Here is a 19,526-nt window from a genome sequence, read left to right on the forward strand (position 1 = left end):
CTCAAAAATGTTGAGTAATTTAAATGACCCAGCACCCTTTTTTCTACATGTCATATCAAGTTTATGGCTAAATAATTTACTTCAAATTTAACCGGAACATTCATAAACAGGAACTCAAGTACTCAGTGCGCTTCGGCAGGAAACAGCACTTTACATTTAGCATTTAATATTAATATTTTTTTTTTTTTACTATCACAGGTCAACTCTTTAACTTAACTTTAATTTAATTTGTTTTATTAAGTGTATTGTGTTGTCCTTTTTTCTCATTTGTATTCTATATGTACTGTAATCTTATGTGTGCCATTTAAAATGTCAAATATCTATAATTAATACATAGAATATATGATTTTAACTTAAAACGAGATGCCTGGGAAAAATTATGTTCAGAGCTTTTCCAATTATTGATTTGTTCTTTAAGAACGGGTATCATCCGCAAACTGACTTAATAGGAAAATCATAATCGAAAACGGTAATTCTCAAATAGACCTGTTTCCGAATGATTTGCGATAAAAATCCACAGGTGGCGCGCTTTGCGTGGGCGGTCATGTCTAGAAGGGATCCCGCAATTTGCGTAATTATCGCGAGATTTATGCACATAGTTGCTTCATTTTGCACGTTGTATAAACTGTTTATGTTTTACAATGCTGCGTTTAAAAATGTGGGTTGGTAAAGAGAATTTAAAAAATGTTAGTGTCAAAGAAAGCTCGTGTTTTGTCTTTCAACATTTATTCTCGCGAGATTTTTCGCGGGTCTAGAGTTCCCTTCTTCTTCTGTGAACGTCGTATGTGTGTCACTACACGTCATTGTCCAGCTGGTTCAGTGCGCCTGCGCTGTAAACTTCATTCGAGGAAGTGCTAGGAGAGGCAACTCAAACGGCAGAGAAGAGTTTGTTGTTTATTCCCCGTTTCAGAGAGGACTAAAGTGCACGCAGACTTTTCAAAATGTCGGACTTTGATAACAACCCTTTCGCGGAGCCTGCCGCCGTCAACCCTTTCAATGTAAGTGTGTTACTTTAGATTTTGTTGAGGCACAGTCGAGTCTGGGTGCTGACATATCATCCGTTAAAAGGTAGCCAGCACGCCAGGAAACTTGTTGGGTGGATGTCGGGGCGGGACTTAATCCTGCTCTTTTGAAAGCCATTTGCTGAATGTCCCTTGATTGGCAAGCCTGCAACCAATCAGCGGGCTTTCTCTGAAAAGAGGGTGGAGTGTCCTGCGAGATTAGTTGCAGGAAGTTAAACTGTAGCCAAATAGGAATGTGTGTCAAACCGTTTTTAGCCATATTAAAATTGTTACTATTCCGTTTCGAAAGGATTTATATCATACTTTGAGTTTTCTAACATGTAAGATGTGAGCTGATATAATTTTGTAGTCTTGTAATGTATGTTTATATCACCCCAAAACGCTCAATTGCAGGCTAACTACTGTACCTCCATTAGTACTGCTGGTTTACTTTATGAAAATAATTTCTAACCTACAGGATGTAGCCTAGAAGTCTATTCAGTTTATAAAAAGCTCTGTAACTTCATTGTGTTTATGCCCTAGAAATTTATCGAATCCGGATTGCTTTTATGTGAACACAGCTGGCTGGCTGTGTTCAGTATTGTTCAGTGTTCAGAAGTAGGCCATTAACTTGTTAAAGTGGCTGGGATACACATGAAAGCGATTCTTTATGCAGATGGGAAAAGTGACTTGATGTAAAGGTAGACCTTCTGATTTACTGTAGTGGTTTACTGTGAAATGCAGTCGAAATGAAATGATCCTCACGTTTTTACATTTTAAAAAGAAGTTTACCTGCAGTTTATGCATGTTTAAGGGTAAGAGGGGCTAAGAGATAGTGAGCAAAGATGGATGATTTTATTTTCTACAGTTCTGACTGAACCAAGTCTAACTGATAATTGGGCTGGGCAATATGGCTTATGAATTATACCTCCATAATTTTAGACTAACCTGTGATGTACAATATATATCTTGGTATATGCATTTTCTCTAAAATAATATAGTGTAAATTCTAAAATAGTGCAAACATATGATGATCTTACAGAACATGAAGAATTAGAGCTGGGTGATATAGACATTTTGAGTCATTTTCTAACAAAAAATGTCAAAACCCTCTGATTTCAGCCACTGAAATGTGAATATTATTTGTTTCTTTAGTTCTGTGTGACAGTAAGCATAATATCACATAACAGTTGTGAACAAGTTGAGGACATCACCTTGGGCTTTGGGAAACACCGATAAACATTTTTAACCATTTTCTGACATCTTATGGACCCAACTCAGCAATTAATAGAGAGAATAATCACCAGCTTTGTGGATAAGGAAAATAATGGTTAGTTACAGCTCCAGATGTTATTTCATCTGATATTTATCAGCTATAATCTCATTCCTGGAATAATAAATAATAACAACCTATAAATTTCCCAGTATCTGCTGATTATTTATTGTGCATCCCCAGTTTTGACTTAGGAGAAACACATCAACAGAAGAATGTTCAATAAAGAAGCTGCAAAAGAGAGATCCTTACTTTTACTTTAACTCCAGTTAATCTGAATCCTGCATTTCCCATAACGTGATGACCATTACAGTGTAATATCCCTCCCCAATTGTCCAAATCCATTATTCAGTTTGAGTTTTGATTTTAAGCTCATGATTCAGTTTGATTTTCAATTTAAACATTTATTTTACTGATCATTATGCTATTTTTAGTGTCCTGATTTGGAAAAGTCAACAGAACATTGGTTTTATGCCCTGATAACTGTCAGGGCATAAGATAGATATGCTGTGTCATTTTCAAAGTGTTCTTTTGATTTCTCTTTGAACACCCAGTGGACGCAAGTAGGCGGGGATGAAGACATTTTGGTCCTTTTTTTTTAAGCGCATAACAGTTTATTTTTCAGTATAGAACTGAGACTGTTACACCCCTGGTTATGTCATTTGCTTATTTACACACAAGTAGGTTTAATTTTCTTGTGTTAGCTTTTTTCTAACACATGAAAACTTTTGGGGTTTGCCTGAAATCGCACTCTGCACAGGACATGACCCTTGTTTTTTCCTGTATGTTAAGTCATAAACAAGTTGTCCTACTTTTCTTCAGTCGTCATCTAGCTGTATTTTTTCTCCATGTTTAACTTTCTCAATATGTAGTAGTTTAAATTGAAAAGTTGCATGGAAATAACTGTGTTAGCAGGTTAACAGTGTCCTCTTTATTGCTGTGCTTTGATAGGAGTGTTAGAAGCATGACATTTTGGTCACAAGGACATTCCTCGGAAATATGGGAAGGGGTTGACTCGTAACACATAAGGTGAATTGAACTGACACCCAGATTACAGTGCTTTTGAACACGGTATCAGATAAGAGCTAATCTAGCACCACATTAGGGCCGTATGCTAACATTTCCTGTTTATAGCTGTTCAACAACTTGCTATTATTAGATCTTCTAAACTCAGGATTGCTTCATTTGTCAGGTACATAAAGAAAATGTGGAGGACTTCAGTTTGTTGCCGTTTGCATAGTAAAACAAGACATTCGTAGCTCAAGGGCAACCAGGCTTCACACACAGTGTGACATATTTGATGGTAAATTACTCATATTAGACAGGCAGCTTATCAAAACGAAGAATCTGTGAAGACTTTTATGCTTTCAGTTGCATTACATAATGCAGGAGTCACTTTTACAATAGTGCAGAGTCACACTTCATTATATCAGGTGCACAATGGCCATGACGTCAGTGGAGACCACTGTTTGTTTGCTGGGTGTGGAAGTGGCTGAATAAATAACTTCGCAGCAGCTGAAGTGCACCAATTCACTGTCATTTGCATTTATATTTATACAAGCGTGCAGTCTAGTTAATAGTTAATATGTTGCCAGCTTTTTAAGGAATTTCAACAAGGCAACATTGAAACATAACTGCACCATTTGTGACCTTGAAGTTAAATACTTTTCCCCGCTGCAGTGTGCTTTAATGACTGTGTTTCTAAAAATCATGAGCAGTGTAGGGCTGTGATATGCAGGATGACTTAAAGGGATAATTTTGATTTTTTTGAAGTGGGGTTGTATGAGGTACTTATCTATGGATGAGAGCAGCCATGCGTCATGCCCCATGACCACGCCCCCGCAACTCTGGGCGAAAACAAGCGCTGTAAAAGCGGCAAGTCAGTGTGTGTGTGTGTCCGTGGCAAATATTTTATCACAGGTTAGCTAATGATGTTACTGAGTAAATAACGTGTGCCAAATGTGTCTGCAGATTGACGTGAATCAGAAAAGAGTCTCAGTGATGGTTGAACTTAAGTTTTTACTGCGAAAATGTGGCTTTACCTTAAAGCACCTGCTTTTAAAATGGAGCTTGGTTAAACAGCAACATCTGGATTTTTATTGCCCGCCAGTCAAATTAGAGTGGTTGTTTTCACCTGTAACATTTGCTTTCACCTGTAGTCAGTGTATTACCTACACTGGATCTGCATCTAGAGAAGCAGTAAGTGTACTGGTGCAGGAAGCTAAACAATATACTTCAGTGGACATGGTCAGCAGCTAAACAGATTTTATCTACCTAAAAAAAATCACACTGGAAACCACTAATAAATAAGCAACAGGAGCCTCTGGTCTGCTGGTAGTTACTTTGTGTTATTGTTTGACTTTGGTGAATCTAAACCAAACTTTTGTTTTTTGGGGGGAAAGTTACTGTTTTTTGCCAAAGGAGTGAGGTTGCTCTGGAGAGTGCAGTATTTGGCTTATATAACTCTGGTTTCCCATCAGGAAAGGATGTCTGACAGCAAGGTAAAGCAGTGAAAATATTCTAAATAGAGTGTACACTTAAACTAATATGATTTATAAGTGGCTGAAATACAGTACATGCAGTAGGTTGATCAGCTTTTTTCAGCAGGACAACTCCTGCATCTTCAAACTGGGCCTGCTGGGGGCCATCTACATTTAGCAATACACTGACTATGGGTTATTATCTCACACAAACCCACTTAATAAAATCTGAACTATCCCTTTAAGTCTCTTCAGTAGCAATACCCAACTGCAGTTATGAAACAGGTACAACAGCCGCACCCAGGCAATCAACGGTTATCACAGCAAGTCCTGTTTCCCGGTACAGAGACGTTAATATCAGATTATCACGCTGATTTTATCCCAACTTTATTTTTACACTCTTAGGTTAGAATTTGCAACCTTTTTTAGGACAGACCAGAACAGAATTTTTCACACTGGTGAAATATCAATAGAGAGGTGCGTTTGTGTGCATCTCCACACCCCTGTGCTGTTATTATGAACATTGCGTCCCTTGTTTTGGCTTGTCCCGGCTTAGACTTAATTTCAGACAGGCTTAGTGGCTGCTGTCATCAATTTGGTTTGTGTTTTTTTTGGCTTTGTTCATTGCTGTCTATGCTTTGTCATCAAAAGACACAAACATTCTCTCAGCTGTGACTCAGCAGATATTTGTCCTGCTGTTTCTGTGGTGTGAGGTAAACACATTTTGCATAAAATGTTTTGTATATCTCCATAGGCTGAATGTCTTTGTTCGTGCAAGAGTTCCCTCTTAAAGGGATAGTTTGTATTTTTTACGTAAGGTTGTATGGGGTACCTGTCCTCTGTCAGTGTATTACCTACAGTAGATGGCGATCTGCACATCCCCACTTTTGAGAAGCAGTAGGAGTACTGGTGTAGGAAGCTAAACAATGTAGGTCGCTGCTGTGGACAGGGTCAGCAGGAACGGGTATTTTTGCCACCTAAAAAGGCCCATATAAAACATTTTCACCACTTTACCTTGCCTTTTCTGATGAAAAAGCTGCTGCTATATGCATCTTACAGTTATGATCTTATAATTTCATTCAGCAGACACTTTTATCCAAAGTGCAGCTGAGAGCTGACACAACACAAGCAAGGATCTAGTCAGGATATTCAGAGCGTAGACTTGGATGAGGGAGTTCAGGTGTGCGGGGGCAGTTTTAGTTGTTGTTTTGTAGGTAAGTGTCAGGGTTTTGAATATGATGCAAGCGGCGACTGGGAGCCAGTGTTTCATCTGAACAGCGGAGTGACGTGTTGTCCTTGATTGAAAACCAGATGTGCCACCGCGTTCTGGATCATCTGTAGAGATTTGAACGTGCCTGCCAGTAAAGAGTTGTAATAGTCATTGTGTGATATTACGAGAGCCAGAACCAGGAGTAGTGCTGCATGCTCAGATAGGTAGGGTCTTATCTTCCTGATGTTGTACAGGGAAAAACAGCACAACGGCACCTTGAAGGTTAGTTGGTCATCAATCATGATGCCCAAGTTTTGGGCAGACCTTGTAGGTGTGAGCTGGGTGGATTCGAGTTGAATACTGATCTCTCGTTGTATAGAGGGACTGGCTGGGATGACAAGGAGCTCAGTCTTTTAGAGGTTCTTTCATCCATGTTGAGATATCAGCTAGGCATGAAGTCCCCTCCAAGATACACTAAAATATCTCCCTGAGAGGTAGACCATGAACCAGCGGAGGGCAGAACCTGAGACACCAACCTCAGTCAGTGTGGAGAGGAGGATTTGGTGGTAAACTGTGTCAAATTTATCTGATAGATCCAACAGCGGCAGAGACTGTTACTGACATAAGTGCAGTCTTGGTAGAGTGACCCTGTTTAAAGCCAATATATCGATGTATGTATATGTAATATATGGGAACTGCTTGTTTACTGCTGCCTTGATCGATTAGTTTGTATTGTGTGAAGCTGTTTCACGGCAAAATAAAGCAGATAAAATATTATAAATATAGCATGCACTTAAACTGATATTTATCTTTTTAATATGAGACTTTTTTAGGTGGCTAAAAAAAACATGGATAGGTACCTGATACAGCTCAACTTAAAAAAAATCTGAACTATTCCTCTAAAAGTCAGTTTAGATATGCTCTGGCAAGATTATATTTTTTAAAATGTCTTAAACTGGCAATTAACTTGTGGTCTAAAAGGATGAGATTAATTGTATTTTTGACTTGTTAAATTGTTTATTTAGCCACATTCTTCTTCAGAATACCCCACTTCAGAAAAAGGTGTTCAGGAGTGAAACTGCTCAGACATCCCTCTGTTTCCTGCTGGGAATGTTTACAGGTGTGTCCTGAGCAGATAAGTAAAAGTGAGTGAGACTGCACTTCTATTCACATGGTCAGTGAGTGACGTGTTGGTTTATCATGTGAGGCTGTTGGTCTTTCTTCACACCATTAAAGGAGAAGTTGACCCAGATTATAGAAACTGCTCTGACAGTTTGGTTTAGCTTAGTCCTACAATACCCACAATCCACTCTGCTGCCTTTCATTTTAAAACAGCTGACAGCTGCGGTGTAATCTGGGCTATGGTTACAACAATAATTTAATCTACAGATTATTTTCTGCAGTAATCAGGTTAATTATTTTGTATATAAAATGTCAATTTGGTGTGATTTTTGTGGGGATCTGTACCAAGTAAAGATGTTGTCTCAGACCAGAGCATCTCTGTAGCACGATGGTATTTAATTTAAAATTGTAATAATTTGACAGATATATTCAGGTTGAAAATTGTAGTAGGCCTCATTCTAATTTCAGTAAATTTAGATTAATTGTCCAGCTTCATCAGAAAGAATTGGAAAATGCAGCATAATCCCACAGCCCATGGTGATGTATTAAATTGGCTATTTCATTCAACCAACCCATCCCAAAGCCTAAAAATAGTATAAAAATAGTCAGTTTATTATTGGATATGATGAAGACACACAATATTTCATCACATTTGAGAAGCTGGGGCCATCAAATATTTGGAATTTTTAAAGGAAAAGTGACTAAAACAATAAATGAATTATCAAAATAGCTGCAGATTAATTTTCTGTTAATTGACTCATCGATTAATTGATTAATCAACTGCTAATTGCAGCTCTAATGTGGCCACTTTAGTATACTTGGACATCTTAAAATAAATGTTATATATTTAGATATTTAATCCTAACCATTAAAATACTCTACTGTAAATATATATGTTAAAAAAAGTTTAACTGTTGTTCTGGTTTTCTGGTAGTGAAACAGTCATGACATTTGTCAAATATGATGTGATGTTCTGTTTGTATTTCAGACTGTGCTTATCAAAGAATTAGAAAAATTCCCAGAGGAACTTGTACTCCCTGGTACTCAGGCAACATCAGAGACTATGAGGTCACTGCCACAACATATAAGGGAAATGGTTTGTTTTGCTTGGCTGCAGGACTTTGCAGGGCTGGAGAGATGCACAAATTGTGCTGGCTCATTTTTGACAAATTCTGACTACATGAAAAGCTGAAAATGACACACACATCCGTTAGCCCAATGGGATGGGTGCTGTATAATACTCTGAACATAGAAGCAAAGTTCTGTACACCAAAAACCTCCTTCAGGAATTTTATTTGCATGATGTTTCCAGCTCTGGGCTCCTACTTGATCAAATATTTTCTCAACAAATCGATTAATTCTTTAGTTTATAAAATGGTCAAAAATTGCCATTAAGATTTCCCAGAGCCCAAGTCGACGTCTTAAGTTTTGTCAAACCAACACACCACAAAATATTCAGTTAAGGTATTCATCATAACAGAGAGAAACTGCATTATGAGAATATTGACTTTTTTTTTGTAAATAGAGACTCAACTATTTTCTGCAGTTGTAATCTGTACCAACTTATTTGACACTTTAATTGCATTAGATTCAGTTTTGTTTTTCAATTGGAAAATTGTGTGTAAAAATCCAGCGAGGCAACCGTTTTAGGTCATTTGTGTGCTTTGATCCAGTCAGGGGAATGTCTTGGAAAATTCATGGAATTCATGAGGACTAAAGCCCTGCAGAAATCTGCTTTTAACAGACCCTCTCTTTTCAGGCTCGGCAGACTGGACTCTCATATCAGTTCAGAACAGTTAAACTAATTGTGAGGTTTTTGATCGTGCAGAACCCACTAGAGTCAGTGAATGTTTACCAACGGTTCAAGCCAGGTAATGATTCATCAGGATCTGTAGGGGTTATTGCGACATTAGCCGGATGTTCTTGTACTTCACTTTATGACTTACCAGATTTCATAGTCTGGGCTGACTGTTTTTAAGGTTTATCTTCGGCGTTTCAGGAAATGAAAGTTTCTAAGGAAGAGTTCTTCTGAAGATACAATCCCGGCAGTTAATAATTTGTGTTTGTCAAGATTAAAGGTTACAGTACATTTGAACAAACTCACAGGTCTTTCTATACAGTTATATCCACTTAAAGTGATAGTTCACCCAAAAAAGAAATTTCACTCAATATCTACTCACCCCTGCGCTGATGTGAGGATGGGTGAAGATCTCCAGTTCACAAACACTCCTGGAGCTTCAGCGGAAAACAGTGTTGCAGCCAAATCTAGTACAACAGCACATGGGTGAGTGGATATCGAGTGAAATTTCATTTTTGGGTGAACTATCGCTTTAAAAATTGTCACAATACCAGAATTTTAAACTAAGTTTTAACAATAGAAAAATAAAAAAATAGATTAAAAACAATACAAGCTACACAGCAAAAAGAAAAAAAGTCATAGGAACACAAAATTGGATATATTTCTTTGTTTTATTTATAATTTGAACACCGTCTGGTTTTGCTGCTGAAAGCCAAAGTTCACGCAGGACAATAAAGACTGAACTGAGGTCTTGATTGAGCATTTTAATATTTTTTTTTTTTCGCGGCAATTTGCTGAGTGACTGATAATGATGGGTGACAAGTGTTTTGTTGTATTCCAGGATCCTTCAGTCACACAAGTGACCAACTCCAGCATAGACCCAGTTGACCAGTACAACCCTTTCCCTGCCCATCCCACAGTAAGACATCTGAAACTTGTCTCGTTATCTTCATGTTTTTGTTCATCTCTTGGTCTTCATCTTCCTTCAAACTGTATTAATCTCCTCTTCCTTGTCTTTTCTTGCCTTTCATCCTTGATTTCCACCTATAGCACCTGATGTTTTGGTCCTCTTCCTTGCTAATTCTTTCCCTCTTTTTCTTTTCTTGTTCTTCCCATCCTTTTGCTTCCACGTACTCCCCCTAACTCTCATTTCCTCGTCCTCCTTCATTCTCCTGTTTGTCTTGGTCTTGTTGTCTCATCCTTGTACTTTCCTTCACAATCATGTAATTTGTTTTCTTATTATAACTTACCAGGATGGCCTGGCCGCTCACACCACTCCAGCCTCCACCTCTCCCTACCAGCCTGCGGTGTTGCAGCCGTCTACAGAGCCCAGTCCGCAGGTGAGTCAGCCGTGCTGCATCTCTCTCTGTCTGCCAAACCCTGCACTTATCTGCTGCAGAGGAATAAATACTGTGTTGGAGCAGATTGAGGCACTTCCACGGGTCTTTTCCCTATATATGTGAACCATATACAGTCATAAATTTAGACACGCTTCTAATTCAAAGTTTTTTCTTTCTTTTTTTGATAAGAAATTGTTCAGATTATACCAACAGTGTGCAAAACTGTCATCAAAGCAAAATGTGGCTACTTTGAAGAATATCAAAGAGCAAAAAACATTTGCACTCTTGCAGGTTCACATGAGAAGACCATGGGTCGACAATAAAAAACAAAAACACTCTCGCACACTGGCATCTACACTTGCAATCAAAAATGAAAAATAAAAATGAAATAAATGTAACAACAACGTTATTACATTTTTGATCGCAACTGCAGAATTTTTTCTTTACTGCAGAATCCCACATAATTCCATATTTCATAGTTTTGATGTCTCCAGTAACAATCTACAATGTGGAAAAATAATAAAGAATAAAAAAAACATTGAATGAGAAGATGTGTCCATCTCTTCACACAGTTGACAGTGTACAGTATAGATGCATGCTTCAAAAATTCCATCACCAACACTCTAAATAATTTTTTTTTCTGTGATAATTTATTATTAAATATATCTATCATTTATTTAATGTTTTGGTGTACTTTGATTTTTTTTTCCAAACAATTTAAAATGTGTTCAAAGCTTTTAAAATCAAAAACTAATAATACTTACTGATAACAGAGGTGTAAAAAACATGCTAATATAATTATCTTTGTTTTAGAATATATATTTTCATCAAAATGTTGGCTCTTTAAACCCAGATTTCCATGAACTCTGACAGATCTTTAGAAAAACATGATTTAATCAGGCATAAAAAGGCTTAGCTAAGGACCACTGTCTCACTTCCTCGTTTAAAAAAGGTGGGAATTCTGTTTTGTTTTGTTTTTTGATTGAGCTGCGTGAGGTTAAAAGTTTGTATGTAATTGTATGCATGTTGCCTGCAACAGTATGTACTTGGCAAGGGAAGCTACAGTACATATGAAAATTAAAAAGAAAATGTGTGCAATTTGGAACGTAGCTTGTGCTCCATCATTAAAAGAGATGATTCTACTAAACCAACTTTATTCAAAGTTCGAGGATGATATGTTTTGTTGCTGCTGTTGTTAAAACAAATACACTGATAATGGATCAAGGTCAAATGTTGACCTCTAAGAGGCATAATGGACAAACCACATCCTGTTTCTGGTCAAACCTGGAGAGTATTCTGTTTGACTAACTGCATTATTAATGTTGTCATGTTTACTTAGTAATTGTTTACATAGAAATAAGGATAGAGAGCCAAATAGCAGCTGGTGTGCAGTATTTAGTCAGTCTGATTATGACTTTTAGCCAACAGTTAACATATTTTAGATGTTATATCTATAATAATGCTTAATGTCAGGGAGGTATCCTCAGCCTCAGGTTGTAAATGTTACTTGAGGATGTTTGGCTTCACAAACATCGACTCAGTTTACACAATATTATAATGAGCCTCCTTGTTCTGCTCCTAAACTCATAAATATTCACGATTTGCACTACAGATCACCTCTGGCCTTCCTTTCTCTGCCTAGTCAGACATCAGCTATAATGATCATAAATATGTATTTTGGACTGTAAACAGTGTCGTGGCCTTTTAAAAATACATGCATTCTTTTATAAACACTTGTGAAAACATTTGCAAAGCTCAGAAAGGCTGTTAATCTCTGCGTTTAGCTTCTGTAATAGCTCGCTGTGGATCAGCCCAGCTGTAGGTCTTATACATAAAATATCTAAAATATAATGCAGGCTGATATTTGTTGTTATTGTGAATAATTTTTCGTTGTTGCCTTGCCACGCGTCTAAGGTCCTATTGTATCTGTACCATTTGTATGTAACGTGAAACTCCCGATGTGTTTCTGCATGGACGTCTCCAAGATGAATTCCTGTACATTCAGTGTGTTTGTTGAGTAAAGTGTTTCTGACTCTTTCCTTTTTTTTTCAGGCAACTGCTGCTGCAGCTCAGGCCAATCTGCTGAGGCAGCAGGAGGAGCTGGAGAGGAAAGCTGCCGAGCTGGACCGCAGAGAGAAGGAGCTACAGAGCAGAGGCCCGACAGGTCATTAAAGACGAAACCTCTCCTCTTTTTTTTTTTTCTGCAGTACTATCACAAGCAGCACAACTTCCAGAGACAGGAAAAACAATATGCAATGTGTGCATTAGGTATCACAGAGGGGAATATAAACACATTTTTGCACACAGAAAATGAAAAATACTCCTGCACCTTCTTAAAAAAATAAGTTTTTCATTATATTATATTACATTAGAGCTGTACTGAATATATATGATAACGTCCACATTCAGATTCTGAATCAATATTTGAATACTGCACAGCTTTTTGCTGTTTTTTTTAAATGTCTATTCATTCTGTTTAAATCTGATATTTCTGCACAGTTACAAATAAAGATTAGGCACTAATATTATTAGTATTATATAATTTGTATAATTAGATTCCAGTGGTGGCTGTCTAGGATTGTTTCAAACTGTTGTGATCCAAACATTTCTAGTAACTCTAGAGTAAAATCCAAAAGTTGAAATTTATTGAAAAAGATCCATACGTGCTGCTTTTATCCTATCAAAACAGATTCAAACCTACATTTTTCTTGCAATCTAAGTCAGACACCTTCATCATTTTACGTTTAAATTAACAGAATGATTGATTGAAAAAAAAAAATCATGTTGTGTGCAGATGTCTTATCCAGCTGCTGCAATGTTTGCTTAAGTGTATTTAACCTGCAGTGTGGAAAATCGACCAGCTGTGCTCGTCTGCATGCTTACTATATATTTTATATATATACTAAGCTATATTATTTATGTATGTTATATATAATATATTATTATATTCTGCTTGTTACATAGTAGTATATTCCTTTTTTTATTTCTCTCAGTATGATGTTTGTGTGCAAATAATGAGGAGACATACTGTCATTGGAATTTGAATGACATATTGTGTGTTTTTGATTTTAAAATTTTAAGTCTTTGTTGTAAAAACCCGATCTGATAGTATAAAAAGAATATAATATATATAATAATTTTAAACATAAGCGCAGATTCCCTGTTGTTGAGATGCAACAGTACTTAGAGATTTCCTTGTGTGTCCACCATGTTTTGTAATAGAATTTGGTCTTTTTTTGCCTGCCGTGGTGAAAACTGCTTTCTTTCTAACAGGGTAGATTTTTGTCTCTTGTCTTGACAGGTAAAGCGAACAACTGGCCTCCACTTCCAAAGAGCTTCCCCATCAAACCGTGTTTCTATCAGGACTTCTCAGAGGAAATCCCCCCAGAATACCAGAGAGTCTGCAAGATGATGTACTATCTCTGGATGTGTAAGTACAGTTAAATGATGCTTGTGCATCAGGGCTGAAATGCAAACAGTTCAAAACCTGTAAAACTTTAATGTAGTTGGATTCTCTGAAATCTTTTGGCAAAAAACAAACTTTTGGTATTAAAGGGAAAACAGTAAATGCTCAAGTATTCACTTGATGAGGTTTAGATTAATATTTCTGTCACCTAACACAATGTTTTGCCCAACAAAGTGATAACTATAGGCAGGGTTGTGACACACAGCAACATGGGTGTGTGGGTCAGAAGTTTCATCATGGTATTTGTAGGCACTGCTGCATGGCTCTGCAAGAAGGAAAAATCTGTTTTCAGTCTAGCAGCACTGAAGAATTTATTGCTTAACCTGACTGCATTTACCATCAATACTGACTGGACAGCCATATAAAAAGAGCAGAATTCTCCCATTTATTTACTTATTGTCCAACAAATAAACAAAATAAACTCACATAAAGTCAAGAAAGGAAATATTCTTACAGCTGTTTTTATTATTAAATGGAAAAATACAACCGTGCACTTTTGCCAAACTAAGATGAGCTTAATTTCTAGTTAACTCACCATAAAACATGCTTCATTCAAACTTGACAGTCTTTCCAGCGATCCAAATATCTCCAACTTTGATTTGGTCCCAATAAATCCTTAATTCACCTCGTGAAAAGTGGAAGTATTCTGGCTCTTTAAGCTGTTTTCCTCTCAGCGGCTCTCACTCATTTAGGCTCGTTAAATTAGAAAAGTAAAATGACAGAAGTTGCTACCAGTGTTTTGTTTGAACTGATTCTATCATCAGTGTTTACAGTAGTTGTGGTGGAGGTGTTCCTGATTTATATGAAAAACCCTTTGTCTCCCTCGTCTGTGTCTTCAGTCAACTGTGTGACTCTGTTCCTCAACCTGCTGGCCTGTCTGGCTTACTTCACCACTGATTCGCCCAACGGTGTGGATTTTGGCCTCTCCATCCTCTGGCTCATCCTCTTCGCCCCCTGCTCCTTCCTCTGCTGGTACCGGCCCGTCTACAAGGCCTTCAAGTGAGTCCTCCGTCATTTGCTTTAACTTGGGCGTGGAAAATATGGAAAATACAGTTTTTTGCACATGTATATTAAAATATTTCACCACTCAATCAATATTTCCGTTCTGTATTTCATCCACTGTTCTAAGTCGGTGCACGAGGTCTGTAACAGCAGGTCAAAATGTAAACAAACAGTAAACATGGACAACAATTAAAACACACAGTAATACACTCTGTACCAGTATAGAAAATAAAGGACATCCATGTAAGATTTGGTCATACATGCACATAAAGTCGCCTCTTTTATTTTGAAATTACCAGCAATTCTTTGAAAATATTTTCCAAAGTGTAACATTTTGAGTGACATGCATGTTTTCTTGTTTTTTTTAGGACTGACAGCTCCTTCAGCTTCTTCTTCTTCTTCTTTGTGTTTTTCTGCCAAGTGGTGATCTTCGTCATCCAGGCTGTAGGCATCCCCCACTGGGGCAACAGGTGAGTCACACGCTCAAATATGGTCAAGTATTTAGAAAAAAAAAAAAAGCCCAATTCTTAATCCCATTAATTTAATTTGTAGATTTTGCCATCAAATTTTATACACGCATTCATAAACGGATGGATTATATTTAACTGTGGTTTGAAATTTATAAAATATGAGACTTTTTTATTACATCATGATTTTTTTTGCATAGATCCAACTATGAATAGTTGACAAGTAGTCAGAATAAAAGACAAATTGGTGCATTTTACTTAAATATTAGTTAATCTGAATATGTCAATAAATCACTGATTTACTGGTGATTAATTTAAAGGAGTGCTCTGTTCTCTTATGGCTCCTTGTCTTTAGTATCTGAAATACCACCGATCAGCCGTCTTTAAGCTGCTGTCCTCCCTCCTTTCTCTTTTTCTCATTTTCTGCATTCTTCCATGTCTTCTGACAGAGACTTTTCATCCTTCAGCCTCTAGCCTGCTGCCTCTCTGTCTGCTGGTAACTCTGTAAGTTTCTGCTGCTCACTGTCTCTGCCACCTTCTGCCAACACTCACTTCCTTCTCGCTTTATCCTCATAAACTTGAAAATATGAGTCAAAGGTCCAGTGTGTTATATTTAGGGGGATCTATTGGCCGACTATGACAGGACTGAAATGTAGTATTCATAAGTATGTTTTATTACTGTATAATCATCTGAAATTATCCTTTTATATCTGCAGAGGGCGCAGGTTCTCTTTCATGCGTCCGCCATGTTGCACCACATGTGTCTACAGTAGCTCAGAATGGACAAACCAAACACTGGCTCTAGATTTTGTCTTTTGTATTATTTGAGAGTTTTGGGACCACCTTAGGTTTTCCACAATCTAAGAAGGGGAGGGTGAGGTGAACAGTATAGAGCCTAGATTCTCAAACTGTGGTATGCAAGCTCCCTCTAGTGGTACTTTGAGGAATGTCAGAAATTAAAAATGAAATGAAAATATATAAAACATGAGATGATTGAAATATAATTTAATTAAGTTTTGTTTTTCTTGTATTTTTGTTTCAATAGCTGCCTGCTACGTTGTCTTGAACATATTGTTTACGTCACCCATGATTACCTGTAGTTACAAGCTGAACTGTCATGGCGTAGATAAAGTGTAGAGACTTTAAATGAATGCTTCAAAAATGCTGAAGTTGCGGCTCCGAACTGGAAATATTAAGAGAGAAGGTCAGATCAGGAAGGGAATATTTCAATCAGCTGTGCTGAAAATGAAGAGGATGATTATGAACCAAGCACATGTGCTGGTGGCTACTTATGAAGCACAACTGAAGTGTTCAGTAAACTTGCACCAAACACCATTAAACAATCAGGAGATATGATTTGAGTTACCTCAGATTTAGAATCAGTTAGAGCGGGACTTCTTAGAAATAAAGGCTAATATTTTATTAGGTGGTAAATTTTGTAAAAAGTTTGAGAAACACTGGTATACAGTGTTTTTGCAGCGCATCATCAACAGCTTTTATTACTGTGATTATCATGATGAAAAGGAAGTGCCTTTCCACTGGTCAAACAGAAGCAGAGGAACCACAGCAGGACCGGCCAACAGGGCTCCTCGTCCTCTCTAGCTCTGAGCTCTAGTCTGGCCGTGACTTGTGAACAGTTGCTAGTTAATCTGCTGAAGCGCAGATGGTTTATGGGTGCTGATGAGGGGTGTGCAGATGGAGGGGTGGGTGGTCCTAGTGGCTTGTAAGACCTCGATGTTAACCGTGTCACAGTCCATCGCTCTTATTTTCTTTGCATCTTTGCAAACATTCTGCCTTTTTCTTTGAAATGATTTCAAGTATTAACCTGGCAGGTAATACTTGTGTCAAAGTTTTTGTACTTCAGAAACTCTTGGAGTGCACTACGCAAGTCATTTCTAGTCAACTGTGTTAAACTTCTAAAAAAAAACAACCTACTTTTTTAGGCTTTTTCTTCTCCTTAGTTTTGTTGAAAAGTCCAACAAAGTTGCAGGTTTAGAGGGACTTGTACTGACTCATCTTTAAATAAAATAAAATAAATTATTTTTCTGATCACTCCTTTATTTTCACTTTGTTTGACATGTTTTTATTCTGTATACTTGTACTTATATTTTGTACTTTTCATTTATTTGATCTTATTTTCATTTTATTTACTCCTCATTTATTTATTTACTACAAGTGTTTTGAAATCTTTTATCTAATTAAGTAAAGCCTTTTTAGACAAGCAAATCAATATTTAGAGGTTTTTTAATGATATTACTTATTTTGCTAGCTTAAATACCTCAGAAAATCTGGAGTAGAGGTCTGAAAATGACAAAATAGATATCATGCCATCATGAAATAATAACATATGGACATTTGAAGGCTCCATACTGTCTTTATTATCATATGTTTTGTTTCCATGTTCAATAAGATCAGTTTTTACAGTTTTGTACTTAAAAACTTGTTGTTACAGTAGATGACCGTTTTAAATTTTCTAACCTAAATCACATTATGTTAACGCTCTCACCTGTATGTTTGTTTGTACTTTTACATTTGAAGGCTCATAGTTGTCCGCCTGATGTTGAATTTTAACAAGACTCTTCGGGTGATGTGCATTTTAAAAAAAAGCCTTTTGATTTCAAAACGGCACTTTCCAGAATGACCCCTGTCCAAGTGTCTCTTCATTTTCCCCCCCGTTTCCATTTTGCAATCATTCTGTTCGTTTCATCATGGCTCTTTGCATAATGTCAGAACAGACAAAGTCAAGAGGACCCGTTATTGTTTTGTAGCTCTTCTTTTGCAGATTGGATGCAAATAACAAAGCAGCACAATTTTAACAGCATATTCTGAAAACAACAAAGGCACTTTTAGGATATTAATATGAAAATTTACCCACACTTTTAAATGTGTTTTATTTGATCTTTTGGAGCATGTTGACATAATAATACCACTTATGTAATGTTCATTATAATTCTGCCTCTTCTTCTCGTGTCTTCTGAGCTTTTTCTGCTGCTCCTTCAACACTTCTTCTCTCCCTCAGTGTAACCCAACTCTAACAGTTACGTTACATGTGTACTGTGTACAGATGTTTCTACTGTAATTTAACTTACTGGTGTTTGTTGATTCAAGCGGTTGGATCTCTGCCTTCACTATAATCGGCAAAAACAAGGCAGTGGGAGCCATCATGATCATAGTGGCCATCCTGTTCACCATCTGCGCCGTGCTGTCTGTCATCCTGCTCAAGATGGTGAGACTTCATTCCCTTTTTAATATTTTAAGTTTTGATTTGTGGGTCAACAGCTATGTCCTTTGATTAATCTGTGCTTTTACTTGTGAGCATGTTAGGATTCCAGCTGCAGGTGATGGAAATGTAATTAGTTTTGCACATATTTGGTCATAAAACAAAGTCAATTAGCAAACTGAAATTTCAGTCCACTGCAGGTAAAATTAGTCTGTTCTTGACAATTCCCCCAGTCGTTGTTGAGATATTTCAGTCTGGACATGGTCATGGTCATTTTGTGTTTTGGAAAGTAAAGGTCTTTGACTTGTTTGTTAATATTAATAAAACTGCAGAAGCTGATCAGGGGTGAATTAAGTTGAATTGCTCTGTTGTACCTCACTCTCCTGCTCCACTGTGACCCAGAGCATTTGGACCATTTGCTCACAATCTCTCTCTCTTCAGGTTCACAGCATGTACCGCCGCACCGGGGCCAGTTTCCAGAAGGCTCAGCAGGAATTCTCGCAGGGCGTCTTCACCAGTAAAACCTTCCAGACAGCTGCTGCTAGCGCAGCATCCTCCGCTGCCCAGGGAACCTTCCAGGCAAACAACTAATGGTAGACTGAGCTGATCTAAGCTCCATCGAACAGGCCAAGGTCTACATGTTGTCAGGTCTAGATTATTGACTAAAACAAAGCAGAATATATCAGGAAGTTTGTGTTCATCTGCACCAAAGTAGCGGGTGACTCTGCTCTTTGGAGCCAACAGCTGCAAATTATAATCTAGCCTGATAATGTATAGACCTTGAGCTAGGTGAGGCTACATTATTAGCCTCCCTCCTCTTAACCCCCATCAGTGCACATGTAATTCCCTTTGCTTTACACATTCAGCACGTCTCCTGCAGAGTGACTCATTCTGGCTCTGTTTGGGTGTAAGAAGCGGTCGAGGGGAACATCAAACCAAGTGCATTCTGGGGTGGAAAGCATGAATGAAGTTGCTATTTCAGTGTGGCCTGGCTTTGTATATTTCGTGTGCACTTTTTTTTGGCAAAGCTCTTCAGTGTAATGCGTGACTGTGTGTGTGTGTGTGTGTGTGTGTGCGTGCGTGCGTGCGTGCGTGCGTGCGTGCGTGCGTGTGTGCGTGTGTGTGTGTGTACTGGCATGCTGACCAC

General features: G+C 37.6%; 1 protein-coding gene across 1 annotated transcript; it reads left to right on the forward strand.

Annotated features, from left to right (window-relative positions):
- The first annotated feature begins 826 nt into the window (after window positions 1-826).
- Window positions 827-19,301, forward strand: scamp2 (secretory carrier membrane protein 2). The gene is made up of 9 exons (XM_084734110.1): window positions 827-998; window positions 9,726-9,803; window positions 10,138-10,224; window positions 12,277-12,388; window positions 13,526-13,654; window positions 14,530-14,689; window positions 15,061-15,162; window positions 18,268-18,385; window positions 18,821-19,301. Exons 1-9 carry the CDS (start codon window positions 942-944, stop codon window positions 18,968-18,970), a joined length of 993 nt encoding a protein of 330 aa, XP_084590236.1. The 5' UTR covers window positions 827-941; the 3' UTR covers window positions 18,971-19,301.
- Window positions 19,302-19,526: the final 225 nt, after the last annotated feature.

The sequence above is a fragment of the Lutjanus erythropterus genome, chromosome 13 (genome assembly GCF_056507025.1).
Source record: "Lutjanus erythropterus isolate fLutEry1 chromosome 13, fLutEry1.hap2, whole genome shotgun sequence".
NCBI classification, from domain to species: Eukaryota; Metazoa; Chordata; class Actinopteri; order Lutjaniformes; family Lutjanidae; genus Lutjanus; species Lutjanus erythropterus.

Bases quoted from the DNA above. Each gene is read 5' to 3' on its own strand.
- scamp2 (XM_084734110.1), top strand. From the start codon at position 942: ATGTCGGACTTTGATAACAACCCTTTCGCGGAGCCTGCCGCCGTCAAC. The intron at 9,804-10,137 runs GTAAGACATCTG...ATAACTTACCAG, and splicing joins CTTTCCCTGCCCATCCCACA to GATGGCCTGGCCGCTCACAC. The intron at 18,386-18,820 runs GTGAGACTTCAT...CTCTCTCTTCAG, and splicing joins CTGTCATCCTGCTCAAGATG to GTTCACAGCATGTACCGCCG.